The 26,051-nt window shown below is 43.4% G+C and overlaps 1 protein-coding gene across 3 annotated transcripts in view; it reads left to right on the top strand.

Annotated features, from left to right (window-relative positions):
• Nucleotides 1-421: 421 nt before the first annotated feature.
• The window catches only part of NRK (Nik related kinase), a 92,184-nt gene continuing 66,554 nt past the window's right edge, over nucleotides 422-26,051 (top strand). For all 3 annotated transcript variants that reach the window (XM_071569635.1, XM_071569636.1, XM_071569633.1), the window contains exons 1-2: nucleotides 422-661; nucleotides 5,381-5,446. In XM_071569635.1, coding sequence (XP_071425736.1) covers nucleotides 605-661; nucleotides 5,381-5,446 — 123 coding nt within the window. In that variant the 5' untranslated portion in view covers nucleotides 422-604. The remainder of the gene's footprint in view (nucleotides 662-5,380; nucleotides 5,447-26,051) is intronic.

Here is a 26,051-nt window from a genome sequence, read left to right as displayed (position 1 = left end):
CCTCGGGGCTGAGGCGGCTCCGAGCTCGGCGCTGCGCTGAGCATCACTGCCGCCACCCCCGCGGGTTCGTGTGTGCAGCGCCGCTACCCGAGGGAAAAGGCGCTGGCAGTGTGTTTGCGTGCGTGTAACCCTCTCTTCGAATGCCATCAGTGCAGTTTTTTGGGGAGTTTTAAGGGGTTTTGTCCGCGGCTGCTGTAACGCCCCGTGCGCCGAGGGGGGGAGCGCAGCGCCGGGGTGGGAGCTGCCGCTCCGAGGGTGCATCCCTTCCCTTGGCCCTGGGACACGCGTGCACGGGAACTCCCACTCCAGCCGCAATTCTCCCTCCATCCCACCCCGCGCGGGGGCAGCTCTCCCCGCGCCCGCGCCCGCGCCCCCGCCCCGCGGGCGGCAGGTGGCCCCGAGCCCCCGCCGGCGCCGCACGTCACTTCCTCGCAAACTTTTTTTCCCCGAGCAGCTCCCTCCGCTAAAGTTGCCGGCGGCGGCCGCCCGGGCCGGGGAGGGCGTTGGGGGCGGCCGGGCATGCCCGGCTCCCGGTGCCCGCCGGGGCACGGCCGGGCCGGCGCGGGCCGCCAGCGGCAGCGCTAGCGGGGAGCGGAGCCGAGCCATGGCCCGCGACTGCGCCGCCCGCAGCCTGGACGGCATCGACCTGGCGGCGCTGCGGGTAAGGACGGGGCCGGGCGGGCTGCCCCGCGGCGGGGCTGCGGCGGGCGGTGACACCCAGCGGGGTGAGACCGCGGCCCCGCTCCTCGCCTGTGCAGGGCTGTGCGAGGGCTTCACCCCGGGGGTTTCCCCCGTCATCGGAGGGCTTTGGCTGTGGGGAGAGCCGCTGGCGCTGCGGGGCGCCTGTGCGGCGTGCGGTGGCCGTGGTGGTGGCGCGGAGATGCTGCCCGTGCGGGAGCGCAGATGCCCCAGCGGCGGGCGGGGGTCTCGGGGGGAGCAGTCTCGGGGCTCCCCCCGCCCGGGTCGGGGCTCCCCCCGCCCGGGTCGGGGCTCCCCCCGCCCGGGTCGGGGCTCCCCCCGCCCGGGTCGGGGCTCCCCCCGCCCGGGTCGGGGCTCCCCCCGCCCGGGTCGGGGCTCCCCCCGCCCGGGTCGGGGCTCCCGAGGTCGCGCTCCCTTCTGGGGCGATCTCCCCGCAGGATGCTCTGCTGCGCTGCCCGGCCGGGAGCGCTTCACCGTTCCCTTGCCAGGGAAATAAATAATTCCTGCTGACATTCCTAAAGGTGTTGAGAATGCTCTGGAGGGAAAACAAATGTGAAATTAGGAACTTCTGGAAGGAAACGTGTGCGTGGGGTTTTGGCTTCCGTGGTCAGTTGTTTTTTTTAGTTGAGGTTTGGGATTTATTTTTTTTCATCCCAAAGCTAAAATAGTCATCGCTCACCTAGTTTGCTATGAATTTTTATGGTTAACCTATTGTGTTTTTGGGGTTTTAACGTGATGCAGACTTTGGCCACATTAAAAGCTGTGCCGTCAGTGTTTCACATCCACAAACGGGGCTAGTTATGATGCCCCCGAGTTCCCCTTCACCTTTTTACATAGAGCTGACTACCTAGGAACCCATCCAACCCAGGCAGTGCTCTCAGCAGAAGAGGGAAGACTTCAATTGTGGCAAAAAAGAGTCATCCCCAGACAGTGAAACCAAAGCAAGCTACTTTCTAAAAATACCAGGAAAAAAAAACAGGGCTGGGAGAAGCCTTTGCAATAATCACATGGTGAGGAAGGGTGTTCCAGACCAGAGGCAGAAAGAAGAAAGGCAGCAGGGACAGTAGTTTGTGAGGATGGCAAAACTTTTCTGGCTATGCAAGCAGAAGTTTAACCTGTCTCTGCTCAAGGGTGTAAGGCAAAGTAATAGATGTTCTTCTTTAGAGCTTTAGCAGATGAATGTCATCTGCTAAAGAAAATAATAAGTAAAATAAATAAAAAGAAAATAATAATAAATAAATAATAAGTCAAATAAAATCGTGTAAGTTTGAAAAAGGGTCATGCTTGCAAGGCAGACAGCAGGCTTTGTGTCAGAACCATCTGATTCAGAAGGTTGAGAGCACTGCAGAATTCAGCCTTGACAGGGGAAGGGATAAATGGCTCCTTTTGGAGGAAACTTTCTGAGCACTCGGCAGCCTTTGTTTGGGGTTTGTTCTTAGTAGGAAATGGGAGGCAGGTGATGCTGAGCTGTGGAAATTACCTTTGCCTTGTCTGAGGTGTTGCCGTGGCCAGTCAGAACTGCCTGGTGCTGTTCTGCTCTCTCATCAGCCTCACTGCATAGAGGTACGACTGTGACTGGGGTAGTTTTCAAACTGCATAAGCTGGCCTTGCTCCCCTCCAAGAGGGTGCTTGCTGGGGCTTTCCTCTTTTCCTGAAAAGAATGGGGGCTGTAGTTTCCCAGTCTTGTTGGAGCATCTGGGGTGCTTCTGGCTTGGGTTCACCAGGGCACTGAGATTGCTAAAAAGCCCCTAAACTGTGCATTACATGCTGAGGTGCAGAGACCCTGTAGAAGAACTCATGCTTCAGGCACCTTTATCTTTATCTGCAGAGATGTGAAAACTGCAATTTGGTTGAGCTCTTGCTGTGTGTGTTGCTTTTCATTCTGCCTTGGAAAGGAGATGGATGTGGCCTGGGTGCCTCTGGGTCAGCAGCCTTGCTATTGCCTTCTGAGTGCTCTGCAGATGACTTGCAGGAAACCAAGGCGGCCACCATATGGTACAGTGTATTATGGTAATTAACCTTAAAGTGATGAATGTTCAGGCCAGGATTTTGGCATCTGTCAAAGGGAACCTAGCAGTTTGGCAGGTGCTGGCTGGTGAAGGGTTAGCTGGACCATGGAGCTTAAATGGTAGCTGACAGGAAGCACTGCATCAAAAATGATAACCTAACTCCAAGATAATTAAGAATTTGGCCCATTGTGAAGAATGCCAGTGAATGATGCAGTGCTGATATCCAAACAAACAAGGACAATCCAAGGACCAAAGTCAGAGTCCATATTAATATCCTTCATGACTCTTAACAAGGCTCAGTTCACTGTGGTGTCCTGATTAAAACAAGAGATGGCCAAGTATTTTGGCTGCACTCGGAGCTGTGGAGGCTTGAGATCTTAATGCTCAATTGGCTAGCAAGGACAGGGTAGGATTTTCAGTGTATTAAAGTTAATGCTAATATTTATTTAGGTAATTGTTTGGGGTTTTCCTAGAGTGTCAGCAACCATTAGATGCAAACTATTAGGATGCTAAATCACAATGAAATTGATTAGAGGGGGAAGAGAAGCTGATTTTGAGGCATCTTAAGTTACTATATTTTCATAATAAATAAGCTTAGAGAAGAAGAGTGAGGACAGAGCAGGCAATCAAGTGAGAGTGATAGTGGCAAACTCAGAGCTGGAAATGCATTTTAGTTTCCTCAGGGTTTCTGTGCACCATGAGCACTTCTTAATTCAGCAGTGGTGCTTTCTGCAGGATAGATGGGGAAATGGGGTGCTACTTGTGCTTCCCACAGAGTACAGAAATAGTGCACATGGAAGCTCTTGTCTGGAAGAGTTCCTCAGAGAGCTGCTGTGAAGTTTCACTGCAGAGACCACGTGGAACCCACAGCACAGTTCCCTGGGGAGGTTGCATGTGAAGCAGAGGTTTGTACCTCCCACCTGTTGCTTTAGCAGTAGCAATGGATTATTTGCTGACTCTTGCTTTGCTGAAGCAAGGCATATGGCTCAATTTTATCCAGACTAGTGCAAAAGATAAATGAAGAAATGAGAAGAAAGCAAAGCATTTCACAGAGACCCCAGTGTTGCAGACATTTTTATGCCTATGTTTAACTCCATATGCAAGTGTTACCATTGATTTCGTTTAGCATAAGAGCTTTTGAAATTGGGGTGTAAGTCTAGAAGGCTGTGCCTTACTAACTTGTTTTAAAAACAAGAGACAGAATGGATCTTGATCTGTTTTATGCGTTGTTTTTTAAAAAATAATGTCCTGTGAGATTGACAGTCCTGAAAGTATAAGATTAAAACTCATTTGACTTAAAGGCAGAACCAGCTGAACTCATTAGTACTTTCAGCTGTGGAAGTCTAGGCTGTGTTATGCTGAAAGTTATTGCCATTTATCATGACAGTTCTGCCAGTAAAGGCAGAATCTGCTCAGAAATAAAAACCTGTATGTTTCTCCTGGGATTTTGTCAAGGTAAACATTTCCCTATCAGATATGAAGAAAGAATTACTTCTGTTAAAAGATTAGCATATAAGTGGAGTGGAGAAGTAGTTTGATACTTTTAAAAAAGATGTTTTGCAACAAGGGTCACTGAAATTGTACTTTTGAGAATGTTTTTCTGTATCACATCTCTCAGCAATACCAATAGGCATCAACTGATATGACAGATTGCTGAAACAGATGTTATAAAACTGACACATGGAGTTAATAATATTTTATATAAATCTCTCAATGATACCATAGCATGAAATGAGTGGACTGATAAATGGCTTAGCCGGAAACCAAGAAACTGGTCTCTTGAGTTCTTAATGGTTTTATATAAATCTCTCAAGTGAGTTTTAACAGAAACACCAGATTTCTTAATGTGCTCAGTCATGCAGGAGCAAACATTGCCTATGCCTTGCAACAGGATGGTCTGCCTGTATCTGAGGGGTTGCAGCATCTCACTTCTGGAGGAAGACATCTGCTGTAATGGTTGGTTTTAGAGCAACTGATTCTATTACCAGGAGGATGGAAGTTGGTTCATACGGAATGGTACACTGATGATCTGACTTTGTGAATCTTTTATGTAAATTAACAGCAATCTGGTTTGGTTCAAAGCCAAGAGTTCAAAGCATCAGTCAAATTCACTTTGTTATGTTTGCAGAGCAGGACAGTTGAGTGTTCTCAGCCTGCCTATAGTGTTGAGGTTGCTTGGGATGGTGCATTTTCCTTCTGTAAGGTAACTGGACTCAGATGCTTTATGTGGTATTTCTTTCAATTCTGTTGTTTAGACTTTTTCCTTTGTTACATTGCTGGTGCCAAGTGTTTCATGGCAGAGGACAGCAGCTCCAGGCTAGCTCAGTGTGGGAAGGCTTAGGAAGCCTGAAGGCTTTTCCTTATTCTATTACTAAACTGAGTCAGCAGTTGAATTCTTGTATTTTTCACACACTTTCATGTATTTGTTGTATCTGCTGTATTGCCATGCTGCAAATCTTTATAGTTGTTTTGTGTATAGAGTTTTGAGAAACTTGACTGAAAAGTTTAATATTAATGCATTTCTTACACTGTGATTTGGCAATTTCCCCTTTAGTGTATAATGCAGGTCATTAGATGTGCCGCAGACATTTCATTTTGATCGTGTACAGTTACTCTCCATTAAGAAGCGGTTCCTTTAATGTAAATAATGTTGTTTCTTCTGCTTTTTGCAGGATCCTGCGGGAATATTTGAACTGGTGCAGGTTGTTGGAAATGGGACATATGGACAAGTCTATAAGGTTTGGATGCCTCTTTAATTTATGATGGTCTTCTTGATAAAGCTGTATTTCCTAAAGTAGAAATGAGGGCCGTTTAAGAAGATACCAGTAGTAGCCTGGTTTATCTTGCTGTCTTTTCTGCATAGTGCAAAATGTTATCTGTGAAACTCTGTGCCCCTTTCTTCTGTCCTGTTTTCATGTCTTTCTGCTGCCACAAGTCACATAAGCGTGTTGGCCTTTGCAGTGACGTCCCTCTGCCCTGTGGTTATTTTCTCATTCAAAATTATTAAATAATTGTCTGGCACAAATTGACATCAGTGATGGCTAAATTTGGCCAGGGTTGAGTGGAGCTCAAAACTCAAACAGCAGTGCTCTTCAAGACAAGAGGTATCAATTAACCCTGCTCTGCAGGCAGGGAATGGTGGCTTTGAACCATCAGTCAAGAAACTACAGCAGTTAAGGTTGTCTGCCATAACACAGTGCTGTGTACTCTGTGCAGTGCACACCTTTGGTTATAAGAACTAGCCTAGAAAAGTGTTCTTTCAGTGTGAAACCTTGCCTAAAAGTGATCTAAGAAGAAGAAATAGATGTGATTTAATAGGAAACTGAATATGGGTTCTTCCCATTTGGAAAAGAAAGACAGAAGAAGGAAAAGCCTGTGCTGCTGAACCCTTGGAGGTACATCAGAGGAATAGTGGCAGTGGAGTCAGTTGTCTGGTTGTGCTTCTCCCTCTGGTCGCACTGCTGACAAGCCCTTGTGTGACTAGTCCTAGTATTGGTGCAGGCTCTTTGTGCATCCATCTCTGCTGCAGGAGGGATGCAGAAGGGACCCTGGTATAGCAATGCAGGACTGTTGTTCTTTCTCCAGTGCCTGTGCATTGAATATATGGTAGTTTTTGGTGTTCCTCCTCTGGAGATCTGCTGTAAAGCATTTTGCTTTCTCTTTCAAGGTATCTATACTCTTTCAAAGGTTCTGGAAAATGTTTTACAGAAACAGTTCTGGGAAGTTTCTGTTTTCCCATACTACCTTTTCTAATTTATTTTTTATGTCAGAAGAAGGATCTTTCTCATGTAACTCTTTGTGGTGGTGAAGTCTTCGTTGTTTCTGAGGTTGTCATTCAGATACTGCTCTTAAGTGTACTGCTAAATAAAATACGGAGGCTCAGAGGTTCATATGGACACATTAGAATCCAGGAGACATTCAGGGGTGCTGTTGTCAGTGTAATCACAATTTTCTACCTGTAAAAAGATCCCAAAGCTCCTGAATGTTCTGTGAAATAGTTGCCTTTCTTTTTGTGTCTGGATTTGTTTTATATTGGGAAAGAAAAATTTCAGCCCAGTCATATTTTAAGGATGTTGAGAGTGAATCAGCTACTTAATCATAGCAGAAACAGGAAGGAGTAACATAGTTTGCTTCTCTGCTGCAAAAGAAAATGTTTTGAGCTGTCATGTAGCTCACTAGAATGTTAGTTGCCAAAATGTGTAGGGAATATTGACAATGACAATTCAAAGTTGTACCTAAAGACTACTCTGCACTGAGCATGCAAGAGACACGGGTCTGACAGCTCTGGGAAATGAGTGATTTAAGTTGCAGCTCATTCTGAACTTGGTCTAGCTGGAACATCTAAGCAAGACACTGAGAGAAAGGGTCTTACAAGGCTGGGGGTACCGAGAGAAAGCTTTGGGCACAGCCATCATGCTCTGGAGGGGTGGTGGACTATGTAACTGTGGCTCCAGGCAAGCAGACCCATAACTAAGGCTTTGTTCAGATAAATACACGTGATCACTCAATGGGGAGTGTTCTGCTGAGGATTGCTTAGGGGATGAAGCTACTCTTTGCACGAGGATGGCAGTGAGCTGTGCAGTTGAAGAAGACACATGATGACAGCTGAGCTGAACACATACAAAATGCGTGCTCCACACTGTTGGCAGTCTCTGTTGTGAAGAATTTTCACACAGCCCAAAGCTCCAGTGTGTTTGGAAATCCTCAGCAGAAGATGCTGAGCACAGCTGAATGTAGTCAGGGGGTGTCCTGCTGGCATCTCCCCAGTGCTGGCCTTGCAGCCAGAGCAAATGTCTGTTTTCTCTGAAAGAGGGCAGCTGCAGTGGATTGACTGCTTCTGCAATGGCCATGAGAAGATAGGCTATGATACTCACTTTTATTTTTCTCTTCTGTGTAGTATGTTCTATGCTCTATACAGTGCTAGGGCTGATGGAGTGAATGGATTGAATTCTGGAATCGTTGTGTAGTTTGTCTAATATAGACTTGTGATCGTAAATATTCTAAGTTATAAAGTAATCTCTGTTATCCACATATTGTACTCATATCATTAGAGCACGTTTTTATTCTCCAGAGGTGTCAGAATCTTCCATATGTTCAGAAACTACACATAGTAGTTTGCACATAACCAAAGAAAAGCTTATTTCAGGCTAAATAAACTATGTCCAGGATTACTAAATTGCTTTGTTGGCTGTGAAGATGATTCATATTTTAGTACATGCAGCGCCATAAAAATGAAAATAAAATTTTGAGGATTCATCATTAGATTTGGAAAACAATGTTTAGCAGTTTTATTGAAGGAGAGTATTATTCAAACTGAATTATTCCAGACCAGTTCCAGTTCAGTGTCTTCTAAAATGAAATGGAAGATGTATAAATTGTACACATGATAATGTGAGAGCTGTGTAGAAATGTTGTAAAGTTGGAATTTGCATATAACTAACTAAAAGTGAGCAGGTTTTTTGACAACTTAAGAAGTAGTAAGGTGTAAATATGCCAGTACAGCAAACTTCAGCCTTTTGGAAAGTATGAATTAGATATTAAAAAAATCAGATGGTACCCAGAAGTCATGAGACTTAAGCTCCTTTACCCCTTCAAATGACAGATGAGTTTTTGAGTTAATTGATGGTTTCCAGGTGCTGAAATCTGAAGAATGATACAATGTAAGAGGCAATTCAGAATAATGCCATGGAAGGTGGTAGCAGAGAGGTGTCCCTGAAGGCAGTTGGAAATAGTGTGTCTCTTGGTGGTTGGAGGAGTATGAGCATTGACTCTTTCATGCCTTTGTTTCCTGAACCTTGAAGATCTGAAGATCAGATTATGTCCAGTCTCTGCACCACCTACACTGAACGCATATGGGAAACAGAAGTTTCTGAACATCCCATGGACTACCTTTGGCAAGGGCTGTCCATCCTTCCAGAAACCCTGGAGGCCAGGGACCACAAAGATTGCATGGGACATGGGATTGCTCTCCAAAGTATAAGGGTCAGCATTTTTGAGGTTTTTTTAGAGCTGCTGATCATTAAGGACCTTCAGACAGGGCAGAGCAGTGTTTTGCATCACAGTGTCATCTGAGAGGAAGTGAGATGGCTGAATATGTCACCCACAAGTTCTTGGGATCTGCTTCCTCCCTGGCCTGAAGGTGCAGTGCCTTGGAACCTCATCTCATAAGCTGCCTGGGGAACCTTAAAATGGGTGTTGTTTGGGATGGCAGTAAAACTGCAGGAAATTATCCAGGGGATTTATAAACACCATCTTGTTTTATTTGCTGGTAATTGCTACATTATCATGACATGGTGTGCTCTTCAATCTGGAACTTGGAAAACATTGTGAAGTTACTGCCCTTGGCTGTGGAGCTGTTCTCAGTGTGCCTGTGGGGGCATCTTGCTATGTAGGTGTGGCTGTTGAGACCTGACACTGTTGTGATTTGAGTAGTTCTTGCCTACTCTGTTTAGCTCCAGAAGTTTGACTATATGGATGCCTTATTTTCTTTGCAGGGTTGGACTCTGTGGCTTGGAAGTGCAGGGTAGTAAATGTGCATCACTCTCAATGTAGAACAGTTGTATCTTTGTCTGTGCTTGTGTGTTTAGTAATAACTGAACTGTAAGTTTGGTGGAAGTGAAATATTTTTTTCGAAGACTTCAGCTGTTAGTTTCATATTCTTTGGTAAGAGGTGTGTCTGCTGTAAGAGCCTGTTAATGCATTTTCTATCTTCCAATTTTCAGTGCAGGGTCATTTTTCTGTTGGGTAAATGGGGAGAGAGAGACATGGGGGTAACTGAAGTGGTTGCTATTTTTTAAGTGTTCAGGTGAAACAATTCCTCTCTAACTCTGGAAGAGGCTTTGAGACTCCGAGTTTACAGCTGCCTTGTTTTTATAGTTATCAAGGTAAAGAGGAATTGTTCCTAATCCTACTAAATCAGCAGTGCTCTGAGAGTCCTCATCCTTCTAAAAAAGTTTTCATGGGCCAAATGAGGTCAGTAACAGCATCTGTGCAATCTTGTTATTTTCTGATTTCAAGAGCCACCTGATTGGTGGGACTTCTGTCTTTCGTTGTTTTAATAATGCACATTAGCTCTATCCTGGGCTTGACATTTTTGAGTGGCCATGGGAAAGAGGCCAGTGTCTCTGGATAGTTCCAGGTGATGTTTTTTGGCATATGATCTTGCAGGCTGGTGATAAACCCTGACAGATTTGCAGCTGCTGTGTGTACAAAACAGTTGTACCTTTAATATAGTCTGAGGGCACAGGAAGCTTGAGAGAGGTGCTCTGGTTTGGGACTGTGGGACTCTTTTAGGGGAAGACGTGATTTCCCAGTAATGCAGCTGATGAAGAAGAAGCAGTGCTGCTGCTGAGGCTTCACAAGGGTGGAAGCAACTCTGCCTTCCTGTAGTGGCTCTGCACAGCTAATATTTTTATTTCTGTGTAGTCACATGAGACTCTGGATACAAAAAGTAAGCAGATCTGAGTAAGGAAGTGTATGGGGGTTTGGTTGGGTTTTTTTTGAACACAGCTGTTTCTTGGCACTGAATCTTGCTTCAGTTGCTGACATGAGTTATGAGTTCCTTTGCTGTTGATGTAGAGTGGCAGGAGTGTAGCGAAGCATAATACGACTTTTCAGTTTATCTTAAACAATTTGAAAGTCTGCTAAGTTCTTAATTGAATAACTGGCTGAAGTTGGGAGTGACAAGGGCAAGCAACATGGGTTTTTTTGAGACTGGTTGCTGTGTGGAAAGAATCACTGGACCCTGCTAAGTTATGAAGTGTTATAGTCTCAGGACTTCATTGAAAACCCTAATTGATGGTAACACCTCAGGCAGCAACTGAAAACTTAAATGTAAGAAACATTACAGTTCTGTTCAGTGTAATCCAGATGGTGAATGTGTATAAGCTGAACATTTCAAAACTCTCCTTACTCTGGGTGGGTCAGGAGTAGCCACCTTCAGAACTTTGTGTCTCTGGGTTGAAATACAATTTCAGAATCTTTGAACCACCACAGAGACGTTAAAAATGTCACGTAATCTTGGGTTATTTTGTTATCGTTTGTGGTCAGCTGCAGTTTTCAAGTCAATCATAGTCTTCAAAGCACTGAGATTTTGATGAGTCAAGCTGGGAAATCAGTTGTACTCTATAGAAATTACAAAATGCTACTTTGTGTTTCACTAGCAGTTGGTAGAAGTGCTTGTTTGTCTCTCTATTTTCTTTATTTGGGGTTTCAGTAGTGTAGCTGATTATCTTTTTCACATGAAAAACTGGTTAATTATAGGAGGCAGGAGTGTATAGAGACGTATTGCCACAGTGTACAGGTTGGAGTCAACAACTCACTACACAGATCCTTAGTTCACTAATGCAAACAAATAATGGAGAATTGTTTGCTACTCCTGGCAACAGGCATATCTCCCAGAAATAAGTCTGAGCTTAATATGTGCTAGTACTATTGTAATGAGATCTGAAATGCTGTGGTGCTTATGAAGTGTGTATGGTTGTAATACCATTACTACACAGGAGAGGTGTGGGTTGGTGTTTGATTATTTAACATCATGCCTCTGATTTTCAGTAACACCTGAAGAAGTCTGCATATGCTGGCTGTGTTTTTTCCTCTTCTCTCAGTTGTCTGCAACTCCCATAAGTGTCTCCTAATGGTTCCACAGCACTGTCTTCCTCCCCCATCAGAGTGAATATGGAGTTGGCAATGCACCCTTGATGCAAAGAGGACAAACCATGCCTTGGCCTGTGTCAGCAAGAGTGTAGCAGGCAAATCAGGGAATGTGATCATTTCCTCTGCTCTTGTTAGGCCACATCTGGAATACCGTGTCCCATCTTTGCCCCCCTAGTTTCACAGAGACTGTGGGAAACCAGAGAAGACGTAACAAAGTGCCACCAAAACATTTAAAGAGTTGAAGAAGGGAAGACTGAAGGAAGTGGATTTTTTTCAACCTAGGGTAGAGAAGACTGAGGACAATCTAGTCACAGTCTTCAAGTGCTTCAGTGATGGTTTGTATAGAAGGTTCAGGTACAGGGGTGCACAGGACAAATGCAAGTTGCTAGGGTGAAATTCCATTTGGATGTATGAAAAAATTCTCTACTGTGAGAACAGGGCACTATTGAAATAGGTTTCCTAAGGTGGTAATGGAGTCACCCTTGTTGGAAACATCAGGCATTGTTTGACATTGTCTTGAGTTAACAAATATTTCCAACAGAAGGTGGGACTGGATGTTACCAGAGGTTTTTTCCAGTGTTGATTTGAGTACAAGCCATGAATCTCAGTGGATGGAGCATACCTATTATCAACTCAGTCTACTGGATTGTGAATTACTACCTTGGAAAATACCAAGTAGCGGGAATTACTTCTATTGGAATATATATATATATATAAACTAAATAGTGTATTGTGTGTATTCAGTCATCAGAACCAGGAGCCTTTTAGTGCTGGGGTTTTTTGGGGTTTGAAGTTGTTGGGTTTTTTCAATCTCAGTGTCCCTGCTTATTTGCATGGCAGTGCCAAACTGTATTCAGCGGTGGAATTTAAAATAATGGATCATACATGCGAAATTAATTAGCAAATTGTGAAGTCCTGGTTCTAGTTAGTGAATATTTCAGAGCAACTCAATTAAGATTCTTAAGAGTCAGACTAGTTTATCAAAAATAGAAGAGTAAGGATGTGAAAAAACCTCTCAGCTGTGGAGTGCCCTGTGTACAATAAAGCCTCTGACTGAACAGAGCAGTGTACAGTAATTAGATGTGCCATTCCAGCCGTTAGAGAGTAGTAAAATCCTTGCAAATAATTTGTTGGCAGGCCTGCTGCTTGCTGCTCCTCTGTGTTTTGGACCTGAAAGTCCATGTGGGAGAGTACGATGCATTTTTAACCTAAACTAGTGGCATTTTGATCTCACGTTGCATAACACTTCAGATTTTGACACTGGGTCATGCTATTTTGAAGGTAAGGGAACATGCTAAAAATGCACTGGTGATAGTATGAGTACAGTAGGAAGTAGTTCAGGCTCTTAAATCCCTGTCCAAGCACTTTGCTATGCTTTAAGCACCTCACTAGTGACATGGATTTCAGTACTCCTGACTGCTCAGTAGTGCCCAGAATGATACCAATGTGAGGATGTCACATCAGAGTGACCAGTGCTTCTTGTGTATGAGTTTGCAATATCTGACCTACTCAGAAGAATTTCATAATATATATTATCTCTTCTTCAAAGTAAATTGGTGGAATTGGGGAAAACTTGTAAGAAATTGTCTGTTTGCAGTTCAGAAAACCTCCCAGTCATGTAAATGAGCTATGGGAGTTAATGAATGAATGATATGACTTAATTTTAAAAAGCAGAAAATCTAGCATGTTGTTTACAGATTTTGGAGCTGATACCTGTTGCAGGTTAGCTTTACTAAAAACCTTTTTTCAGAATGAACTGCAGAACTTCAGTGCCTTGTGAGGATATGTTACCTTATTTCTATGTCTGATTCTCTATTAAAACTTCATGTGAATGGTACTTTCCAAGTCTGCTTTAATAAACTAAAGGATGCATGTATGTTTTTTTGAAAGTTCTTCTTTGGTACCTCTGAGCTATAGCTAGTGAAACATAATACAAGGAACATGTCTGTTTGTTTCCTAAAAGTATTTATGGCTATTGTTATGTGTATTTTATGGACTTATCCACCATTTGGTGCTTTAAACTTGGCAGTGTGATGAATTGGTCTAAAGAGCTGTGTGGAGCATGTGCTGTCCTTTCTATTGTCTGCATGGACAAGACATCACCATTGTCTTCAGCAGCAGTAAATATTCTTGTGAGTTTCATGCCCAGCCTTCAGTTATTTTTACCTAAGAATGTGTTTGAATTCGATTAAGTCTGAGGAACTCATATTTTTGTGTAAGAATCATTGGTATTAGTGCTGTATAATTTGCTTTTCTGGTGTTCAACAAGTTTGTTATGCTGAACCAAATAGTTAAGTCCTGCCAGGGAGAGATCTGGGGGACCATAAGATAATTTCTGGGCTATGTTTTTTGAAATCTACATGGTGGTCCTGTTCTGAAGGAAGATTTTAACCTGTGTGTTTTACTCCTCCCAGTCGACCTGCCATGGAGTAACCCTGTAAGAGCAGGTTCTGAGCTGCAGCTGTAGAGATGTAACTTTGACCCTGGGAACAGTTAAGAGCACTTACCATGCTTTTGTCAGAGAGGTTACATTTGTCCTCAGTACTTGAGCTTAGGGCAGTGCTTGGGATGGGACTGTAGCAAGCTGGTGGCAGTAGCCACCCTTTTGTTGTGTGTTTTTCTGAAGCAAACAGAAGTAAATAGTATTAAAGATTTGGTGGGGTTGTTATTTGGGGAAAGTTATGAGCCTGGTACCTTGGTGTCCTGCAAACCACCTACTGGTTTACGGTTGGGTGAAGGTTGCACAGAAGGAAGTTCTGCCAAGTCAGGCAGTGAGACTTTTGGCTCTGGGGATGGGGAGTGCTGAAACACACGGGGTGTTGCTTGGGCAGTGGGTGCAGATGCAGTCAGCTCCTTGTCCCATCATAATGAAGTTTCCATTAAGTGGTTTGAAATGCTATTGCATCCAGTTCTATTGGATTGTAGCCTATTTGATTGGATTGGATTCCTATTGGATTCTAATCCAATTTCTATTGTAAAATTCATAACTGTGATAAAACTGCACGTCTCCTGTCTGGTATTCAGCTGTTCTCGGGCTGCTGGCCAGCAGTAATTTTCTTGGCCTGTGCGGAGCTGTAATTATGGATATTGGGAATAAAATTCAAGAAGAAACTATTTTTCAGCTGTTTGTTTTCAACTTTATTATTTTTCAAAGCCCTTGTGTGTTTTAAGTTTGCCTTTGTAACCTACTGACTTTGTGGATTCCCGAAAGGTTTTCAAGACTGCTTTTAGAAGCATCGTGTCAAAGGTCATTTCTTCCACATCCTCTTCTTCCTCCCCATGAAAACATGAAATTTCAGTTACTTCTGAGATCTTAGGGAGTGAGCAATCCAGAAGACACAGTAGCAAACCGTGACCTTTTCAGTGTCCTGCACAAATAATGTTACTAGTTTGTGCATAACAACCAAATTATGGTCTGTGGCAGTGCCTTTCGGTGCTCCTGGCATGTAAGAAACACACTTTTTCATGAAGGTAAAAGGGGGTTTGATGTGGACAGCTGTGGCTCAGCAGATCTTGCTACTCTTCATTCCCCTGCTTCTCATCATTGGTAAAAACCACATGAATTTGCAGGAAATGGAGCTCTCCTTGTGAGTGTAGCTGTGGAAATGGAGGCAGCCCTTGTTTTCATAAAGCATCTTAGGATTCTGGTTAAGAGGAATCGATGTGCTTATGGAGGTGATTTGTGAGAATTGGTTTGCAGCCATTTACTGAACAATGTGCTGTTTGCAAACAGTTTCACTTGAATCCAAGCATGAGTCCAACAGAAACATTAGTGGGAAAATCTCAAGAAATGAGTTGGCTTTCATTTTCAAACTTTGCTTCAGAAATGTCAAAACATTGCATTGAATTTGCTTCATTTGAACATACATTTTAATTCAGCAGGATATTTAATATTTAGTACTGCATACTTGAGAGAAAAAAGTAGTCATAACGAAATAATTTGGCATTACCAAAATAAATGGGAATAATAACATGAATTCTTCTGACTTTCCATTCTGTGAGGAGTGTTTACAGGCAACAGTAAAACCAGTTGGAAAATACTGACATTTTGTTGATGTTTACTGAATACTGCAACTTACTAAATTCCATTTTCTGAAGGTGCAGTTGCTCCATCTGATACCAGCTTTTTTAATGCAATTTTTTCTTGTATCTCTCCTGTTAAAAGTGGAAGCATTTAGAGGAAAAGGGCATAAGAGAAATGTGTGGTGGCCTTTTGAAAAGAAAATTCCTCAAGATCAGTAAAATATAGATATATTTCTTCATTTTATGCTGAATTTAAATACTGGCTTTTCCCCAGTATTTAAAAGTAATAAAAGAGTAACCAGCTTACTGATTATTTCTGCTGTAGTAGATTTGTCTACTTTTGTTTTACTCTTGGCTTTAAACCTGTGAACAATTATACTAAAATATGCAACAAAACCAACATAAAATAAATATGCATATGACTTAGATAATGGATTCTCCAATGTATTATTTACACAGATTGTTCATGATGTTGTCTTTTTATATGGAAGAAGAAAAAGAGCTAGGAAAAAATTGTTTTGCTTTAATATTTGCTTTTTGCAGTCTAATGTGAAATATTTATTGTAACAGACTTGCAAACATTCTGGCCCCAGAAGCCAAATCATATCAGCAGATATCTGATTGCCTTTTATTAGTAAAAGTTGGGTATTATGAGCCACTGAAACCCTCCTGCTTTGAAAATGAAATTACTGTGGTGGAGTCTTCCCATTTCCCTGTGTGTGCATTTTGTCGTGCAGAGGAAAACAGGCTGGACCAGTACACGACTGGGGCCCACCAGACCATTCCTCCAATGGGATCCCTTTTTGTTGAAGGGTGATTTGTTTCCAGAGACATTAGAATGTGTTTTGCCATCTCTCCCAGTGGAAGGTGGCCAAATTTCGTGGGCAGGCACACTGGCAGTTGAGGGGCAGGGTGTGCCCAGTGACCCCAGCAGTGCAGATCCTGGGCTGGCTTGGACAGCGTGGAGTGGGTACGTGCCAGTGCATGGGGTGCACTCGGGGCACACTGGGCTTTTTGTGCGTGTGCAGATCAGCCTAAGTGGGTCTGACCTTTCCCAAATGAGGTGAGCTCCCGGCTCATGTGCTGTTGGGTAGGTGTGCACGTGCACAGGGTGTAGCAGATTGCTGGATGCTCAGTTGGGTTGGTCTCCTTGGCAGAAAAAGAGGTTGCATGTGGAGAAGCTGCATGTGTTGTATGTAGCCTGCTCTCCATAGCCATGCCTGAAAATGGAGAAAGGTTGAAGGAATAAGGAGATGCACTAACTTTGGTTTCTTCTGGGCACTTCAGAAATTTCAGTCCGAACTATTTTAAATAGAGGAAGTCACAAAACAAAGGCTGGAAACTCAGGTCTCAAATCCCACAGGTTGGAGAATAAAGGTTAAAGAGGATTTGGGATTCACCCTCTCTTCCTGTCTTTGCATTGTGTTGGTTTCTAGGTACCCGCTGGGTGGAAGACTTTGCATGACCTGTATCCATAGCTTGCATTGATGGAGTTAAGAGTATTTTCATGTTGGTTCAGGAATCAGCACACACAGACATTGCATGAATGACCAGGTTTCTGCATATGTTTGCAAAACACCAAGTGCATTTGTGAAGCTGTTCAAATAGTCACAGCAAGTTCCTGGTCTGTCTGTCTAACATAATTTGGCTTCTGGCATCTTCCAAAGCTCTGACCAGGAATGAAAGAAAATCGCATTATCAGCCTTGGAAGATGGTTGAAGCCTGCGTGGCACTTGCTCTGATGTGTCATGCAGGTGGGATTTGAATGTCATAGTGAGTATATTAAATACGACCAGGCTGTCTGAGCTTTTGTGGTTTCTGTATCCTGCATTGTTTACATTACTGAGTTCTGGCAGACCTCTTCCATTTGATGTTATTAATGTTAAAGTAGATTATTCGTTATATTACGCAGATATCCTTCTAGTCCAACTCTGACAGGCTTGACTCAGAGGCTTCAGACATGTCTGCTGCCTGTGTGATGGAATCAGTGCTGAGCTGGACCAGGGCTGGACAGGGACTGTAGGTGCCAGTGGAGTTTGGGATGGAGATGACACTGTGGTCTGTAAACTGTGGTTCTTAATGGGAAGCCTGTCTGGTTGAATCCTGTGAATTGTAAATGCTGCCTGGAATTCTGGAGGAGTTCTTCCTTCAGATTAGGGGAGCATATGCCAGCAGTGGGGTTTCTTTCCTTTCTGTCTTCCTTTATTGCCAAGCAAGTAGCATGAATGTCATCAGACAGTGCCCTGTTGTCTAAGCTGTTCACTGTCAATAGTCATTGTGTGGCATGAGAAGTCCCCAGAGATTGCATGATGCATTTTCATTCCCAGGAATCCACTCGTAAAACTGGGAGCATAACCAGAAAGAGACATGGGGAAGCTGCTGCCTGTGCATTTTTCCTCACTCCAGGGCAGGCTGCTGACTGTGCAGTTCTCTAGGTGTGTTCAGGAGTTGGTTGTGATCTGATAAGCCACGCCTGGCTCGTGTCCTGTCTGCCAAGGACGACATCCATGTTTGTGCATCAGGGCTGCCTGTAGGAACCTTTGTTAGCAAGCAGTGTTTGCAGTACATGAGACCAAACAGAGGGGTTTCAATCCTAATTTTTTGTATTATTCTCCCCTGTACTGTGTTTGCCATGAATGCAGCCATGCATTTCTGCAGATGTGCTGCTGATGTCTCACAGTCCCACCCTGTGTGCCCTGGGCTGTGTCTGTGGATGCTGATGTTGGGCTGTAACAGGGCGTGTGCCTGGCCCTGGTGGCGAAGCAGAACAACAGCTCTCGTGAGGTTTGGCAGAAAATAGTTTCTTACATTACTATTCTTGTCTTGTCTTTTTTTTCTTGGTGAAAACAAAAGGAAACTTCAGCAGGTAGGAGGTCATTGCCTTGCCACAGAAACATGTTCTCACATATCAGTGCAGTGAAGGCAAAACCACGAGCTGGACCCACCCCTGGTTGTGGGCAGCAATTGCTGTCCTACTTAGTGATAAAACCCATGTTCTTATTCAATCATGATACATATGAATATTAAACTTACCCCAGTCAGCTCTTTATCAGTGTTAATTGCTGACTCTCCTAAAACAAATTCTTTTGAAAAGAATAAGCTGGTAACAGAAATTTCAAAAAAATTCAGCATAAATTTCCTTCTTCTGTTAAAGACACTGTGAAAGTGTGTAGACAGAGTTATGCAAAAGATGAGCATTTTGGAAAATGATGTCCAGTGTGGCTGGATCAGTGAAAAGGAAATGACAAACCAACCTGATTCAGGCCGATGAGCATGTCAACACTTAACAAAATTGAGCTGCAAGTAAATTTCTAATTAAAACTGGGTCAAACTATGTGTGTGAACCAGGTCTTTAAAAATAATTATTTGAAACCTCATTTATGCCAGTCCTCTGCACATTATGTCATTTGTTTGACCTGTTCTAAGTGGATATAAAATGCTAACAGTGGCATGATGGTGCTTTATGCTCACCTTGCACTCATTTGATTACAGAGAAAATGACAAATTGGAATCGGTGCAGGGGAGCCAGTCCCTAAAGGGCTAATTTCAGAACACCTCTTGTTAGGTATTTGTTTTTCTGTAACCCTTCTGTTACTGAATGTAGATAATTTCTTGCTCAAACATGTCAAACATACATATTTTCTGTAAGCCTCAGTGATGCAAACATGAAAACACTTTTGCAAGGTTAATGTTGGGACTAGAGGAAAGAAACCTCCAAGTGCTGATGAGAGATGGCTTTGTTTATCAAGGTAAGTTGTTGAAACTTCTTGGTTTTCGAGGAAGAATTAAACAGTAAAACTAATAAAATGCAATTGCTTGCAGATTTGTCCTTTTTGTGTCCTCCACGTCTGACCCCTGCAGTCCCAGCTACTTTACCAAATGCTTTTATGTAGCAAACCCGTCCATGGTCCCTGTTTGCTCCTTAGCCACCCCTCTGGTGTGACATGGGCTGCTGCTGCCTGGGGCTGTCTGCCCTTTGAGCACAATCCCATGCACTCTGTTAAGAAACCTGGCTAAGCTTCTGTCTTTGACAATTCCCTGCAATCCTATTTGCCCCCCCCCCCCCCCCCCCCCGGACCTAAGGGTTCAGAAACTAGAAGGTAATGCAAAGCACTTGGGAGCTGAGTTTTTTGGTAGGGTGTTTTTGTATGCTCATTTATTTATTTATTTTTAAGACACTTTTGTTTTAGATGGAGACCTAGTTGTTTGAATTTCTGTTATTTAAATATGTGCATTGGCAATGCTGTTGAATTTTAGCTGACCCTGCAAAATTTTTCTCTGGTGTGTAATACCAGGAGCAGTGGTCTCGTGGTGGTGTATTTTGGCATCTGGATGTGGATGACAGGGTATATAGCAAAAGGAAGTTCTTTTGAAACTTGTGGATGGTTAAACTTGTTGAATAGATTTTTATGGTGAATACAACTAGAAGATTCTAAAAGCAGACATTCTAGTTTTTAAAGCTTGTATTATACATGTAAACCAGGAAGCTGCTGGCATTGGCTGGATGCCTTGTGGAATGTTTAGGTTGTTTTCCTGTTTTGTTTTCTTCTTTATTGACAGCTGGTTTTGATGTGATGCAGCTGGTTGGACAGGCTATTGCCATTGCAAGGTAAAGGAAGCAGATAGGGTTCAGAGCCTGGAAAATGAGAACTGGGTTTGAGACTGAATCATGAGAAGGGTTCTGGTGCAGCTTCGTTGACACCTGAGGTACCATGGGCTGGGCCAAGGCATTTCAGTCTTGCAGTTTTGAATATTTCTTTATACATTTCTCTGTGTGTGCATGCACTTTTGTCCATAGTACCTTGGGCCCCACTGTTTTTGGTGTTGAACAAGTTCACAGAGATGTCATTGTTGCCTGAGAAAGCTTCATGTGACACACAGCTGACAAATCCTGACTGAGAGAGATCTAGTCAAATCTATATGCGTGTCAGTGTGAATGTATGTGTCATCAGTCAGAACAATGAGTGTTCTCAGTTTCCATCTGGCCTTCATCTGTAGTTCTGTGAAGACACTGATTTCCCATTGGCAGTGAACTTTGGCTGGCAGCCGTGCAGTTCACACAAACGGAGGCTGCAGCAATGGCTTGGGTTAATTTCTTCCATCACAAGCTCTGGCTGAAACCTGTGACAGGACACACCTTCTCCAACACAGAAACCATTTAATATATGCCCCCCCCCCCCCCCGCCAGTGTAAAGTGGGATTTGCATTGTTTGAGAAGTTTGACCTTTTATGAGGCAAATTCAGATCCAGTAAAACTCAACAGCAGAAATTCCTTTGGACATAGAGCCATTAAGATTGGAAAAGACCTCTAAGGTCATCAAGTCCAGTCGACGTCAGCGGAGCCAGAATTGCATGCAAGAATGCAGGTGTTAGGAGAATCCATCAGTAGCTGTTGGTGGGAAGTCCTGCAGGGAACGTCTGGGAGGAGTAGCCAGCGGTGCATCAGGGATTGGCAGCGGTGTGCCCAGCCTGTGCTGGGGCTCTGCCATTGTTTCACCCACACACAGTTCACTATGTAGGGCACTACTTTATCTAATGCTATACAAAATGAACTTGGGTTGTTTAAATAGGGCGAGACAGAGATGGGAGTTTCAAAATCTGGTGAAGCTATTCAGTGGTTAAATGCAGGAAAGTCTTGGTGCCTCCTGTGACCAGTTCTTCCAGTGATTCACTGCTGGTTTTGCTTCATGTGTGCTGGCAATTATGCTCTTCTGCATTGCTTAAGGCTTTGTGGTTCTTCAGCTGTGATGTGTTTAGCCATTTTCTTGAAATTGTTCGGCAGGGGTATTTATTTTTTTTCTTCCTCTCAAGAGTTCACTGTTCCTTTCTCTCCTGCTGTGTCTGACCTTGGTCCCTACAAGTAATACAGAAACTCAGAAGATACAGCATTGAACAGTAACTGCTTGTAGATGTTTGGGAACTATTTCTGTGCATCTGACCTGTAGTTTGCTTGAGAGGAGAATCTTTCCCAGCCAGGCTTCTGCTGTGCAAAGCTGATTAGATCAGTTTAGAAAAAAAGAACACCGAGGCTTTTCATTAATTCGGATTTTTTGTTCTTTAGAAAAGTGAACTTGGAAGCCGCGCTCCGTCTTAACTTCATTAGAAAAGCAAGGTGTACTTCACTTTTAAGAACAATTAGAAGGGTAGTCTGGTTTCATTTTGGAGACCAAGTTAATACTGAAAGCCTTTCCAAACATTTAAGTAATTTCCCCTGGAGTTTTGTGGACCATCTGGCCAATAGTATTTTGGAAGGAAATGGGAATTGACTGCTGCTGCGAGATCAGTGCCATGTAGTTCATTTCTTACAGAGATCATTCAGAAATCTGGAGGCTGATGTATTTTCTCACAGACTAGTTGTGTCCATTAACTCCCTTTTAATTTTTGGAGACGTTTCATCAAATAGAGCCAAAGGAAAAAGCACTGAGAGTAGATACCCTTTTTTTTCTTCAGTTAAATGCTCTGTGAAGATGTTTGTATGTGTGTAAAAAAATTACCTTTCCCTAGGCAAACCTCAGATTTTCTGAACCTGACAGTGGTAGTCAGCACAGTTTTTTATTTCAGGATTCACCTCAGGTGAGCAGAATTATAGGGATGGTATTGACCATGAAACACTGGAAGAAACACTCTGAGAGAAACCATTTTAATGTCAGTTGTTAGTATTGGGCTGTCCTGTTCTGTGTCTCACACAGGCATCTGAAGAGATGCAGACCTGCATGGTATTGCAACGTGTCTGAGAAAAACACCAGCAGAACTGGAATGAAGAAATATGTCACCTCTAGGTTGTAGCTCTGTCATCATCTAGGCTGGAACTTGCAGTCTGAGCTGTGTACCCTGCCTGTCTCAAAGCCTTTTTAAAAACCCCAACAACGCACTTTTAACCCTCGCAGAACATTGTCCATGTTCTGCATTACATACAAGAGAAAATTCAGCTATGTTGCTTTGTTCACAACAATGAAGGGTTTTTAAAAATTCAGTGGTATAATTCCTGAGAGCTTAATGTGCACACTAGATGAGTTTATATGGTATAGAAGGCTAATAAAGCCTTTCTTTACTAGCATGTGTCTGGGAAGGCTGCATTGCTTAAAAAGTTAACAGATGACTTTCATAATGAGGTTTGTAATTGCTGTGTGCAGCTTGACCTTCAGAGCTTCGTAGTGATGGTGAGCCAAAAACCCTCCCTTTGAGGCATTCCTGCTTCGAAGGTCTGGCCACCCATTGCTGACCTCCTCCAGTCCAGCCCTGACTTCCTTTCAGCAGGATGAGGCTGGCGGGACACATTTAACTGCTTGTGATTTCATCCAGCAGAGATGTGCTGTGTACAGGTTTTCTCTAGTGTCCTGTATTTCTGTAAACAGAGGCGTGTGAGTCAGGCAGTGAAAATTCACCAGGGTGGAGGGATTTGTACCTCTCCCCGACTTAGCTCCTTGACAGCCCCTGTTCTGCAGAGTGAGAGTTTTCCAAAGGCTGAGGCTTTTCCTAAATTGTTCATTTTTCTGGATGAACAGATTTTTCGGTGCAGGGAGCCTTTGCTGTCGTAAATCATTGCTGAGCTCCCCAGGTGCTGAGCGGGACTGGCTCTGGGCCAGAGCTTTTCCAGCCCTCCTTCCCACAGCAACAGGAGCTGTGGGGCTGGAAACACCCCACATTCCCCCTGGATCCCCCATGCTCTGTGCTGGGCAGCCAGGGGCCCTGCTGTTGGCTGCCTGCCACTCACCAGCCCAGCATCCCCAAGGTAGGACACCCACTGGAAGAGGAAAACCTCCATGTCCCTGGCAGGGGCAGCAAGCTGTGATGGGATGTCTGAGGCTGAAAACTCAATGGTGTTTCAACAGATGTGGAGAGGTGTGACAAATGCCAAAGCTGAGGATGAATAACAAGGCTGTTGAAGCTGTTGCTTGTGCAAATACTGAAATTTAGGCTCAGTGAAAGCAGGTTTTATATCCCAATAAATGGAGTGTGAGGAAAATGGGATAACTGCACAACTTGCTTCTCAGACCTCTCCTCCTGTTCACTGTGCTGCTGTCCGAGTTAACTTTCTTGACCCATGAATGGCCCCAAAATGTTGCTTTTCTTTACTTGTTGGCAGCATCTCCCACTCAGGGGCCTTACAGTTCCCTCTAAACTCAAGCACTTGAATGACTATTGAACAGAGGAGAGCTGGAGCTTCACAGTGTTTATCGCACCTTGAGATGCTTGTGAAGTATCTCCAGATACAGATTGGACCAAATCAAGGTTGGTGGGAGTCTAGTCCTTCACCAGGAGCAGCTGTGCCTCTGGTAATGCTGTGCATCCCCAGCAAGGCTGACCCTGAGCACAGCAGTGGTGGTAGCCTGAAAGTTGTTTTCTGAGGCGCACGATGCACTGTGTGCTGCAGCTCTTGATTTCCACTGGCAGCCACCATGGGCTACTCTGGTTTTACCTGCCCCAGGAGAAATGTTCCTGCTCTTCCTTTTTGCACATTGTTCAGAAATTCTAAACAACAATTGAATATCTAAAGCATCATGTCTACATGTTAGCTGAGCAAGGAGAAGCCACAGGAATGAGTACTTCCCTCCAAATGAGCATGGAGCTGCAGAAGATTACATGGGGTGTTTTGCTGCAGACACCACCCTTTTCAAATAAGTAGAGGACAAACCTCTCTGTGTTATGACTAGCATAATATCTTCAAAAGGGCTTAGTGCTTTGCTTGATCTTGCAGATCACATGTGAATGACCTCTTTGGGAGCAGGTTTCAACATCCCAAAATACCAGTTTTTAGTCCAGTCTCATATAAGTACGCTGTAATCTGGAGTGGTTCATGCTTTTTTGTAATCTCTGATCAACTGAACATACTGATATTGCAAAAAATACAGGTACTCAAATATGTGTTTGTGAAAGAGCTTAAATTTGCCCCTTTGTTTCATTTTCTTTTCCCACTGGTCTGCAGTCAGACACAGACAAACATTAGGCAAAGCAAACAATCTGTGTTTCCACTCGTACAATGAGAGGAAATAGGAACTGAAAGGATAAAAAAACCCCAATCTCGACAGAAAAACTGTTTCTGGTGCCTCTTGGGTTTTACAGTTCATGAGGGTTGTGGTACAGACACTTGCAGTGGGGGTAAAAAATGTCCTTTTGCTCCAGATATCAAGGTGGTTTGATCTGGTACTGTTAAAATGACCCCTGTCCATCCCTCCCTTCTAGACAGTGTGGACATGGGTAGAATTTTAAGTGACTGGTAGAAGTTGTATTTTGTAATCTCTTCCCTTGGCTAACATGTTGCTATTTTTGTGTATGGGAAGTCCTCCTATACCACTGCCAACTTAATTAATCTTCTGTAGTATTATGAGTTACAGCAATATTTTTGTTTGTTTAAGCATGTGATACAAATAGGGGCCCTGAGAGAAATTCCTGATTTTTTGTTTTAATCTTACCCCTGAAATAACTTAAACTTCATTTAAAAAATTTTGTAAAACTAATATTTGGTAAAACTAGTGTCTTCACTTTGAGTGAGTGCATAATACTTTCTCAATTCTGAGATGAGGTGGTAGAGAGAAACAGTGGGAGGGATAGAATGACCTGTTCTACATAGAAATAGGGCAGTGGTGTTTTCTAGGAAGTTAATTTGTTTTTCACTGAATATTCATATCAATTTTTCTATATAAATTTGATTACCTTTACAAAATTATCCTTTTATTTGTTTGGAATGCAGTGGAAAGTTTTGATTTTTTAAGAAATAATTTTTCCTTTTTTATTTCATTATAAATAGTATGTATCCTTAATATTTCTTCATCAATGTGACAGGCTTTGTCTTAAAGTGCACTAAATGTTATTAATTAGCTTTCATTCTTTATATATCCATGTGCAGACAGGGTAGAGTTTACTGTTTATGTTTTGTAACCCAAGTTGTGGAGTATGTGAATTAACATTTTACTTCATAGTATGGTCTCTACTGTAAGTAATAAATTTTAGCTAACTTCTTGGAACATAACTAATCATAGAGTGGGGATTAGCTTAAAGGAGGAAAAAACCCAAAACAACATAAACCTTGAAGAGGATGTCTTGCTTATCTACGATATATTAATATTTATGTTGTTCTTCAGCAGTGGGCAAGGGTGATGATATTTTGTGCTGTTTAGGTGACGCACTTTGCCTTCCCTGTTAGGAAATATCTCAGATCGGTTCTGAGGGCAATGTGAAGTTGGAGTCAGAGTCCCGTTTCAACCTGAGGGCTTGGATGGACAATGCTAGTGTTGGATTGTCTGAGAGGAACAAAGGACATTTGTGTTGCAAACAGGGATCTCAGGAGCTCCTGTCAAGACTGCTCTGGGCTCTTCCTCTCCTTAGCACAGAGTTAGTGGCAGCAAAGCTCTCCAGAGTGTGTTAAGGAGGATAGGGAAGAGGAAATGCAACATTTGGCTATGCTCCTCAAGTGGTTTTTGGGGAGACCTGTGACTGTCTGGAAATTGTGTGCCAGATGTGGGAGCAAAAGGACAAATGTGTTGCATCCACATGGTCGGCTCTTGGGCAGCACAGCTGGGCTGTGGTTCTGCGGAAGTCGCTGCATCCTGCACTGCTGGCATAAAAGCAGCCACTTACAAAGAAAGGAGGGTGTGCTCCAGCTGGGAAGTGGAGCTGAGGAGCAACCCTAAAGGTGACCTGGAACAGCTTCCAAAATCTCAGCAT

Source organism: Pithys albifrons, chromosome 14 (assembly GCF_047495875.1).
Source record: "Pithys albifrons albifrons isolate INPA30051 chromosome 14, PitAlb_v1, whole genome shotgun sequence".
NCBI lineage: Eukaryota > Metazoa > Chordata > Aves > Passeriformes > Thamnophilidae > Pithys > Pithys albifrons.
This window is presented reverse-complemented; position numbering and strand designations above follow the sequence as displayed.